At 36.5% G+C, this 11,772-nt stretch overlaps 1 protein-coding gene across 1 annotated transcript in view; it reads right to left on the bottom strand.

Moving 5' to 3' along the window:
* LOC140922237 (uncharacterized) overlaps window positions 1-11,766 on the bottom strand; it is a 28,514-nt gene extending 16,748 nt beyond the window's left edge. The window contains exons 1-13 of the mRNA XM_073372222.1: window positions 11,513-11,766; window positions 9,757-9,904; window positions 7,630-7,693; window positions 7,494-7,524; window positions 6,008-6,157; window positions 5,331-5,402; window positions 4,539-4,616; window positions 3,692-3,754; window positions 3,476-3,574; window positions 1,669-1,743; window positions 1,516-1,590; window positions 1,363-1,420; window positions 395-469 (exon numbers count right to left, since the gene is read on the bottom strand). Coding sequence (XP_073228323.1) covers window positions 395-469; window positions 1,363-1,420; window positions 1,516-1,590; window positions 1,669-1,743; window positions 3,476-3,574; window positions 3,692-3,754; window positions 4,539-4,616; window positions 5,331-5,402; window positions 6,008-6,157; window positions 7,494-7,524; window positions 7,630-7,693; window positions 9,757-9,904; window positions 11,513-11,698 — 1,174 coding nt within the window. The 5' untranslated portion in view covers window positions 11,699-11,766. The remainder of the gene's footprint in view (window positions 1-394; window positions 470-1,362; window positions 1,421-1,515; window positions 1,591-1,668; window positions 1,744-3,475; window positions 3,575-3,691; window positions 3,755-4,538; window positions 4,617-5,330; window positions 5,403-6,007; window positions 6,158-7,493; window positions 7,525-7,629; window positions 7,694-9,756; window positions 9,905-11,512) is intronic.
* Window positions 11,767-11,772: the final 6 nt, after the last annotated feature.

Raw genomic sequence — 11,772 nt, 5'->3', positions numbered from 1 at the left:
TACGCTCCTTTGCTCAACAGGCAAGGAGTCCCTGGGCAAGTCATCCTCTCACAAAATCGTTAACTACACAATGTAAGACAAGCAAGAAGTGGCCCTGGGCAAGCAAAATATAAGAGTAGCTTACCGAAAGGATAGGCTTGAATACAAGTTTTTCACAAGCCCTGTTTATAATGCTGGTACACACATGTATAAAGAAAATTGTAACTGAAGCCAGTGCATGGAGTAAGGCCTGAATTAGCTCCTGACCTATCATCAAATTTTCCCTAAAATTTTCAGCCAATTACAAACAAATTAAAAGGAGAATTTCAGTTTGTCAGCAGTCATTAGAACCTTTATTCCATGCACTCCTTCAATTTTTTACACTGTTTAACTGTCATGGATTAATTTTAAATACCTTGTAACTCGATGACAGGAGGTTTGTATTCATTGCTTGGCTGCTGAAGTTCACCTTTTGTTTTTTCCATGTGCACTAATTAATATGGGCAATAAAATAAATAGGAACAATATTCCAACAGCATGAATTTTATTTACATGTAAGAGCAACTAAGCTTCTATTACAGCCTAAAGTTTGACTTTCTGCCAATGAGAGACATGGAGAATACACTGTACTTTCCATCACAGATGTAAAAGAAAAATTTAGCTTTACAATTCAGTCAAACTGAGCCAACAGCCCGCTTATCATAGCGGAATATTTGCCACTTACTTATCACCAAACTCAAATAATTGAACCACAAAAACTCAAACTCCTTCCTTTGATGCCTGTGGTTGTCCTGTCCACTAATGCAAAACATTTTCACAGCGTAAAAAACAATCTTCACAAGAGATTCTAGTTTGCACTGCTGCTTGCTTAACACTAGGGCCCTTGTCTAAGAATCTGACACTTTGTGGCAATACGTTCAAGACTCCCAAGACAGAAATAAGAACACCAAAAACAAAACCTTGAGACTTCATAATGGAATGAAATGGAATGTCCTTGATTAGAGGACTACAAGATGCGCCCTCTTTACATAATACACTCAACTCCCTTTATAGTGGACACTGTAGGGACCTCGAGTTAGTGTCCTCATTAGTGAGAATCTGTAAAAGCGGGAGTTTATTTCAGTCAAACATCTCTAATACATTTTTGCCGGGGATTAAGCTGCTGTCCATATTGTAGAGATGTCCATTATGGTGGGGTGTCCACAAGGGAAGAGTTGACCATGTATTAACAAGCTAACAATGATAGCATGCAAGGGCAACACTGGCAGCCCTTAATGTTACAGTCTATTTTTATGAGCTCACTGTAAGCCACCCATAATCACAACTACTTCTGAGAATCAAGATTTTTTAAGTATCATTCCGTCTCCTAGTAGCGAGTTTTACCTTTCATTGCAGCAACCTGCTCTTTCGTAAAGTCACACTCAGCTTGCAATGACTCTGCCTGCATTAAACAAAAGATTGCACATAAGCACAAAGACAACAATAACAATATCGGTGCCACTATTAGTGATCCTTATATAATAGAATCGTACTAACCTTTGCAGCCAATGCAGCCTCACGAAGCTGAGCTTCTTTGACTCTTAATTCAAACTCTAGTTTATCTTGAACAGCCTAAAAACACAAACCAATTTTTATGATTACAAAGATTATTTTTGTTAACAGCATGATAACTCTTCAGCCAAAATGTACCTGTCCTTCAACAGCTGAGTGCCTTCTTTCTGCTTCTTCCACTTGTTCTTGAAGTGTCTGCATCTCTTGTAATCGCTGTAAGAAAGTAAGGAGACTTCTCAGTAGACTGAAGTATTATAATATTCACGTAAGTGATGCTTTACCGACACGCACTTAATATGGACACCTCATTATTATGGACAGTTTGCTTTTTCCCTAGGGAAAGAAAGCCCTTTCAAGGGGTTCGTACTTTTTTGAGCTCTTCAAATTCCATGACTTTTCATGGCTTTTTCCATGACCTTTTCAAGTTTTCCATGACCTTAAATTCAGTTGTCACTCTCAAAAATTGGCAAAGTTTTCCTTATTTTAGCATATTTTTTCACCTTAAACAGTTCAACAGAAACAAACTCTGATCCACCAAAATGTGTGCTGTTCGAGGTGTTTAATTACTCCTCCTAATCCTACACTATCCTTGCTTTGTCATCTACAGTAACTAATCTACCAAACGAAACATTTTCCATGACTTTCCAGGACCAATAACTAATTCCATGACCTTCCAGGTCTGGAAAATGAAATTCTCAAATTCCATGACTTTCCAGGTTTTCCATGACCTGTACGAAACCCTGTTACATCCTCTCTAAATTTAAATTGCTTAATACAGACACCCATTAGTATGGACACTTTATATAGCCCCCTTACTGTCTGTATTAATGGGTTTTGGCAGTACTAGCCATTTGGTGAGTGTAGTCCTGCACCCCAGCATAAAAAAAATACTTTTATAACTCACAAACTTGCAGCCAAGAGTGGCTACAAAAAAGTTATAGAAATGTAATAATAATAATAATAATAATAATAATAATAATAATAATAATAATATGTGGCTAAATGTAATTTAGGCAAAGTTAACCTCGAAGCAATGCTGGTCAGCTGTTTCCCCAGCTATATTAGGGGTGGCCCGATGTCTCTAGCAGGGGCACCTCGTGACTTATATACGCAGTTGCTTGCTTGCAGTTCTTCGCAAAGTGTTGTTTCAATTGCTTGCTGTTTGCCTGCCAGTTTGTGCTTTGGTTTTTCCCATCCCTCCCTCCCTCTTGGTGTGGGCTAGGTAAGTATTGGGTCGGTAAGTATTCCACTGAATTGTTCAGTGTGACGGTGCCTGGTGGGGGCCGCTCGCAGGGTTGCCATGGATACCTCCTCCTCATGCTAGAGCATTGCCCGGCTCCACCAACTTCGAAGGCACCAACGCCCAAGCTCATCTATTGGTGATGAGTTTAAAATAATAATAATAATAATAATAATAATAATAATAATAATAATAATAATAATAATAATAATAATAACAACAATAATAATAATAATGATAATAATAATAATAACAATAATAATAATAATAATGTGAAAGGTTTGAACCCAGGAGTCATTTCAAAAGTAGGCTGAGTTTAATCATCCGCGTGAATGTAGTCCTGAATAGTACTGTTGTTGTTGACAGTGACTGATGTTTCGACAACCTGTGCCGTAGTCATCTTCAGAGTCAAAGTGAGTTGTATCACGTCAGTTGATGGTATTATACTCTGGTTATTGATCTGATTGGTCAATTACGTCGCGATGTTATTGGTCGTCTGTCAGTTAAGCCGTGATGTTATTGGCTATGAAGACTCGTAATCAGTAATTGGTGCATTTCGATCCGTCTATTGTCACCGTCAAACAGTAATAATAATAATAATATAAAACAGCCATGCAGCTGATCTGAGCCTGGATTTAATTGTACAGTGCTTCATTGAGATGACAATCTATTATACATGTACAATGAAAAAACATTATTCATTACCTGCTTATGTTTTTCTGCCAAGTCTGTAAGCTCCTGTTGTGACCTTTCATATAACGATTTATAATGTTGACAATCATCTTCTGCATTGTTACAGGATTTCTGCTCCATTGCAAGAAAAAAAAAATATAATATGAATATAAACCAGTTAAGGTGATCACCTGGATTTTGACGCTTAAAGGAGCTGACCATGCAGAAATAAGAGAAAAATCAACAAACCTCTATTTCTGTTAATCTTTGAATAGCTTCCAATTTTTCTTGTAATACCTTTTTTAATGACTCCTGTAATAGAAAAATCATTAGAGAGAATACCACCTGCAGTAACACTGTAAATTTTGCACCTTTCACAAGCATATCTAATATCAAACATTCCTCAAGGCTATTTTGATTGACTGTATTCTGGAATAAGAATAGACGTAATAAACTCTAGAAATCACTTATTTTGGCATTCATTATTGCACTGTAATATCTAGAAATCTAGGGACAGGTTCACGGTTCAGCGCATGCTCATTAATTAAATCACTTTTTTCCAATTTATTATTAATTATATCGGGTAATAATCCCACTCACATGTGTCTCAGTGATTTCAGGGTGTATTTCGAAGTAGAAGTGCATTTCAGAGTAACCTGAAGTAGGATGGAGGAGCACTAAAATCGCAGAAAAAATTAGTGGATTATGCCAACACTACCAACATTGAATTTATTGTTGATCCGAAGGTTTTATTCCAGGGTTGATTACTTTACAGCTATTTGCACCCAAGTTGATCAAGTGACTACCAGGGGAGTGTGCATATTGCTTCTTTGACAACATTATGACATGATCATTTGGCTTGCATAGACGATACAGCATGTCCCAGCAGAAAAACATTTTTATTAATGAGCACGTGCTGATCCGTGAATGTGTCCCTTTAAGCAGTCTAAAAATTATGGCACCACAGATTTGAAACAAACCTTTTGTGTATTCTTACTCCGAACGCACCCTATGGGTGAGACACGTACAACTTTACATACACAGTACAACATTGAACTCTATAAAGTAAGTGTAACCAAGACAGGTACAGCAGTACCTTTGCCCTCATTTCATAGTGATGTCTTTCATCTTGAAGAGCAAGAAGTTCCTTTTTCATATCATCTTCAGTCAAATTCTGCTAAGAAAAAAGTAACAATGAGAATTAAGAAGAAACCAAAACATACATCAACAGTGAGAAATTACAGAAGTAAATACTGTGATACAAACAAGAAAAAAAGTTGGATTTGCAAGGTCAATGAATGTTCCATGAGTCTCAAAAATAATATAGTGTAAAATTCTGAAAATAAGCTCCAAATATAAGCCCCCCAAGCTCATACATGTAACAAAAAAAACCCCATTAAATCACCCCTCCAACTATAAGCCCTTGGAAACTGCCCTCAAATTCAAAATAAAACAAAGCAAAAACTGTACAGTAACACATAAATTTTTGCATTGCCAAAGAACTATAACATGTGCCAAATGATTTCAGTCAAAAAGTGTCACAGTGTATTGCTGACTAAGTAGTTCAATCTTAGCTCTTGTTGAGTTTTAGTAAGATCTACATCCTCAAGGTAAGTTTCAATAAAATTTTTCCGCAAATTACTGATATAAAATTACTTTCTAACTTTAAGCCAGACCAATCAATTTTGAGATGAAAATTTCCCTCCCAGTATAACTCTAGCTGATTTTGAAACACAAATTTCCCTCCAATGTAAGCCCCTTCAAATATAAGGCCTTCCAAAAATAAGCCCCTGAAAAAGGGCCTTTGAAAAATATAAGCCCCGGGGATTTTATTTGGAACTTTATGGTAATAACAGAGGCCACCATAGTAGAAATTAATTTCAGTTACCTTTGTTAACGTTTCTAACTGGTTTTCTAAAGTTTCTAATCTTGACAGTAATTTATCCTCCTGGGCAAATGCCTAAAACAGCAGTAGTCATAAACAACAATAATTATCAGTGGAAAAGACAAGCAAAGCACTGGATGGAGAACAAACTCAAAATTGTGCTAACAAGACAGCAAATCTGGACATAAGACTGTAAAGAGATTACAGTTAAAATTTAGGTAGAATATTGACAAAGACGTTACAGTACTCTACAGCAATAAATTAGAATGTTTGCTCTGTTTCCTCTTTTATAGAGAAACATCAACCAAGGGGTGAACACTGAAAATGATGATTGTACATGTATCATACTAGAGTTTGCACCCTTTTTTTGAACAAAAAATTCAAGGACTTTTCAAGGACTTTCAAGGACAAATTTTCCATTTTTCAAGGACTCCATTCAGCACAAAAAAGACCCTCGAGTCTATGACTTTTTTAGTTCTTCCACAACATGAGCAATTTTATCCTGAAGGTCTTTCTGTGTTTGCTCATTTTCCTTTGGTTTGGATAAAGTTAGCACCAAAATTCAAGGACTTGCCAGCACCGACTGCAATTTTCAAGGACTTTCAAGGCCTTGAATTTCTATTTTAAAATTCAAGGACTTTCAATGTGCATGCGAACCCTGTCATACACATTTTCTTTACCTGATTGTTCTCTTCTGCTGCTGCCTGTGAGTCAGACAAAAGTCGTTGAAGGTTTGCCAATTTATTTTCAAGCATTTGTTCTCTATACAAGGCATCTTGAAGATACTGGGACAACTGCCACATTTCTTGGGCTTGGATGCCATTTTCATTCTGTTTTGGAGCAAACAATACTTATGAGTATTATTCCCATTTAAGTAGGTGATAGGCACCCCTAATGCATGATTGCCTAATATGAAAAGACAAGTTTTCATAATGTGAAAACCCTGCCATTTCATTTCACTAGCACAACAGATTGCTGTCAGGATAATTTTAAAGCCTATTTTGACAAAGGTTTGACACTGTTGCCACTTTTTGGCTACTTCATTTGAAGAAAATACAACCGCAACAAAATGCCAAACTGATTTTTCAGCCATTAAAGCTTCCCATCCTTTTTTTTTGTTGGACATAATGAAATAATTTATTACACATGATCTAAAATGACAACTCACTATGTTAAATTTACAATCTTTAGAGATGAGTTTCCAATCAAGGCTCAAAGAACATGTTTCAATAATTTAACAAACTGACATCTTGGCATCTTTTTCACCAAAATTGATATCTTGGAAGGCCAATGACCTTTTAACCTCTAATTTATTAAAACAATAATAATATTATCACGGGTATTACTTGTTATGTGAGCTAGCACAGAGTTCTATTAATACAAAATTCCAAATTCCAGGAGCAATCAAGGGTAAACAAAGCAAACCAGGAGAAATGTTCCACTAAAAGTAATCAAATATTATCAAAATGGTTGTGATAAGATCTTATAAACTCAAGATGGTTAATCATGTGCTTTACTCACACCTCACATGGACAGTAGTGATTAGCAACTGTGAGATCTATCAAACATTTGTGCTGAATATTGATGAGATAAAACTATAATAGCATTGGTAGTACTACATTGCACTTGTAAAATCTATTTATGATTAAAAATATCATTGGGGTCAAAAAAAAAAACATAAGCACTACTTTTAATAACTAATTTACTTGTGGTAAACATTGAAAAACCCCACAGGGCAGTGCACAGTATACGTAAAATATTCTGTTCCTATTTTTATAGGCAGCAACAATTAAACAAAAATATCCAGTGTAGGTTTGTCATGTGACATTTACTTCCAAAGTCTATAATGGCAATATAATGTATTCTCAAATTAATTTTGGGCTGTGGATAAAACCTGAAGGTACGTGTATAAGCAATCAAATGAAACCTCTTTTGCGGGACCAGCATGCAAAGAAAGTAGTGTCCGATAGCCCGGGGCTAGTGGATTGGACTAATACATGCTAGCTTCAGCTTGCCTGAATGGCAAGTTTTAAAAATGACTTTCTTTGCACCCTGGGGACTTTACAAGGCATTAATGCTTTCAGGAATTTTCTATATTTTTTTAAATTTCAGAAATGGATTATGTCATTATTATACTTCTATTATTTTTTATCAAAAATGACATACCAAAGCAAACAAACTTCTTGGGACTCCTCCTCTGAAAAAACAATAACAGTAAATCATTTTTCCTTTTTCAAAGTTATATTTCCTTTTTTTTTTGGCATAATGCACTGAGCAAGCTATTTTAGAGGAAATCACTTACTTTGTGGCTTCTTTTCCATCTGGAAGAAACAGGGTGACAGTGGCAACAATACAGCCATGGGTAACTAAAATTAAAAAGATAAATTGATGCAGGAGTTTTATCAACTAAGAGAAAAACAAGATGAGCCACTTTGTATGTACTACATAATTATGTAGCATGTGCAGGGCCGTGCTCTGGCACAGCCCGGTGGCCCATGCAGCCTAACTTTTGCCCTTGGGCGACTAGAAAATCTCAGATTTTTCATACAAACCATATGTTGGGCACCCTAGATTTTACAATTTAAGAGCACTGGGCTTCCTTCAATTTTCCTTAGAGCACAACCTTGGTGTGGCTGATAATCAACAACGTTGAAAGGCACTATAGCAAATTATTAAATTGTTAATTGCAAGCGACAAGAGGAGCAATTTTTTCACCCTTTCCCCAAATAGAGAGCCTGTTCACTGGCTACTCGCACTCATGGCCAACCTCACACACAACAGTCATGAAATTCTAACCAAGAGGTCGCAGATTCAAGAGTGCTAAGAAACTAACAAGTGTACCGCCATTCCTTTGTAAAGTGTTTTGAGAAAGAATCATAGACTTGCACTTTCTTAGCCTTTACAAAATTCTCTCTTACAAAATCATAGTACAATGAGACCAGTCTTATTGTACAAGTACCATTTCATCTTACAACACCTAGAACAGCAAGCAGTTTCTTACTTTTCTTCAAAGTTAGTGGGTAAATGAATTTACGAGCATTGTTACAATATGTACTGAGAGGGGAACAGCAATGAAAATGGCCATGAAACATGGGGTACAAGCCCCTCAAAAATGAAACAAAGATTTTTCACTCCTATCCTCATCTCACTCTTCACTTTCCACCATGAAAAGCTTTTGTCCAGAGGCTAACCAGGGCTCGAAATAACAGCCAGTCTTTGGACAATGTCCGGACTGATGGTTTTTCAGTTAATTTTCTCCATGAAGTCAACTTTTCTTCCCTTGTAATGGGTAGTAACATGGATTACTCATGGAGTTTTAGGATCAAGACTCACACCATAATAGGTACACCAGAAATCATTATATTTGGAGGCACCAAACAAATTCAATGAGTGCTTTAAGGTGCTATAAGCTCTATGCAACGACTTGTTTGGAAATATATAACACCAGTTTCGGTTCATGGGTCCCTGTTTTAAGAGTTACTTACCTAGTAAAATTGGGCCGGCCAGAGACAATATGTGACCGAGCTAAAATGAATTTGGCCAGTCATCGTATTCACAGACCCTCTGGAAATTATTTCGAGCCCTGCTAATACAGCTGCTATAATTGCAGCTGATGCTTTTAATTTGATAGTGGTATTAAAATTTGCGAAATACTGGGTGCAGTGCATAGATAACACAACTTTAATGATGCAAGTTTCCTTGGTTGGAAACAGTTTCCCTCATGGCCCAAAAAAGAAAACAATATAAGGAAATGAGAAGTTGATAATGAAGAGTGAAGTAAAGATCAAACTCAAATCGCTGAATTTTCCAGTGCTTGAAAAATCCTGTTGCACAGTTGGCAAGTGTGCTCAAAATTTGATTCTCAACCAGGCCAAGTTGTTTAGAAGTTGGATAGAGCTATCAACAGGATAAATCGCTATCCATGTTTAAGAATTAGGAAATCCAACTGCATTATGCAGTGGATAATGAAGCATCCAGTGGATTGCACCATCCAACTTTTGAACACCTGGACCAGGGCTATAAGATTCCTCAAGTGTGACATCATAAAAAATTAAATTTGTGAAATTACAGGATCTTTCGGGGTACTATGAAAGAACAACATCCAAAAGGCCTTCTTGCCAAAAACTAGCGTTCCAAGGCAAATTGTCTTTGAGGTATAAGCCCAATAATTATGCTCTGATGACTCCATAAAAATCCTTCTAAATTTGACTTGGTTCATAACATTAGTAACCGAGTCAAATTTAGAAGGATTTGTATGGAGTAATAAGGGCAAAATGGGACTAGTATCTCCAAGACAATTTGCCCAACAAAGCTAGTTTTTGGCAAGTAGGCCTTTCAGATGTTGTTCTTTCAAAATATCCCAACAAATCCCATAATTAATTTAAAAATTTAATTTTTGACATCATCACATTAGAACTATATTACTAACCCTTTTTTGAGTTTTCCACAACATCTACTCCAAACTGTACAATATCACCAGATTTGAGTTCTTTAGGCTCACTCTCCTCTGATCCTTTACTGAGACGCACATTGTTTACAAAAGTGCCATTACTGCTTTTTGTGTCCTGCAAGAAGAACTACAGAAAGAAAAAAACAGCATTAGACTTGTCAGTTCACAGATCATTCAGACTAAAGTCTAAGAACAACAAAAACAACTTTGGCAACTCTCCATTCAAAATGTTAGAGGACGGAATCCGGTATACAAAGAAAGTTGTGTATGATAGCCCAGGGCTAGTGGATAATGCAATCGGGCTAGTGAATCCTGTTCTTAACCTGCCCGAAGGGCAAGTGAAGGTTCTTGGGAAATTCAAGTTACAGAAGAACTGTAATTAATGATGTTCATCAAAAATTTTTTGGGCTACTTAAAAGACTCTTGGGTTAGTACATGCTAGCAACAAATTGCCCGGATGGCAAGCCATAAAACCGACTTTCTTTGCACCCTGGAATCACAAGCTGTAACAACAATAATGATAATAATACTATCAATACAAAAAGTTTTTCAAACCTCCTGATAATTTGAGTCAACTTCCCTACCCAAAAAGGTTCGAAAAATTAGGATTATACACAGAGGTAGTTTGAAAGGCTCACATCTCGTTCAACAAAGTGTTGTTATTATCTTTAGGACTGATTCTTTCACTTATTTGATAACAGGAGTGTGGGAAAAGGCTATCTTTGATCCAAGTCTGTACATTAATAAAATTCACCACTGTTTACATATTTGACCAGGATAATTAATCGTGTAATCAATAAATACCAATCCCATATATGTACATAAAAATCTGTCACCAGATCATAGAACAAATAAAATTTATTTACTTTTAATTAACAACAGCATTTCTGTCTGCGGCCCAGACATCATATGTAGGAAGGAATAGAGGAATTCTGCCAAATAAGGGAAATTTTATACTATGATTGGGGAAATTTAAATCCTGGTTAGCCCCTGACGAAACTGAAAGAATATCCAAAAACAACTAACAAGTTACTTTTATAAAGGAAATTTATATATTGAAGGCATGTTCTTAACAAATGAATATAGTTTATTACATTGCGAATTCCAAAACACAAAGGCATAGCTTGCATAATATTGCACACAAATCGTTAAATCTTGGGGCCTGTCAGATCGGATCAAACTTATTTTGAACTATGGGGCTGATTTCATCTCAATTCAAACTCAGGAAAAAAACATCAGTGTACGTTAAATAAAACAAAAATTGTAACGGATATCTTTAGTGGAACAAGATTAAAGATCAATATATTATCAAAGTAAAGGGCAAAGCAAGTCATATGTGACAAGTGAGAAAATTACTTTACCACAAGATGAGTTTCCGGCGCAAGAGTTCACGCGACATTTACCGGAATAATTGAACATTAATTTGCGACCTTACATGCAAACCTGGCCTAAAGGGAAATGGGCATTTCTGACACAATTTGCTTACAGGACACCTGCGGTTCAAACACTGTCAAATGAAACGTTACGCGAATGGCGGTTGGAGAAACCAGAATTCGCTTTATTATTACAGTATGTAGCTAGCAACTTTCGCAACGAATCCAGATTGAACACTTGTATATTTACATTTTGAGAGGCATCCATTAATATCCTTATACATTAACGAATTCATCAAAGAACGCACACAGCTTCAAGACGTAAACATCAACTGTTGAATGAGTGGCAAAAATACACTCACCTTCCCATCCTCATACCACAAGATAGCATGGTTTCGCGACAACACTTTACAGTCAAAGATACAATTATTTGAAGCGGGTCTGCTCTTGGCTACTGAGCGTCCTATTTTCACTCGTTCCGTAAAAGGCACCCTCCTCTCTTCAAAAGGATGAGAATTAGGCCGGGAAGTGAAAATTGCCATCGCCATCTTACTGCATTCATCTTGTTCTTCGCGCCGACTGATGAAGTACGTGAGTTGACAACAAAACGCGCATGAGCAGA

Source organism: Porites lutea, chromosome 13 (genome assembly GCF_958299795.1).
Source record: "Porites lutea chromosome 13, jaPorLute2.1, whole genome shotgun sequence".
NCBI classification, from domain to species: domain Eukaryota; kingdom Metazoa; phylum Cnidaria; class Anthozoa; order Scleractinia; family Poritidae; genus Porites; species Porites lutea.
This window is presented reverse-complemented; position numbering and strand designations above follow the sequence as displayed.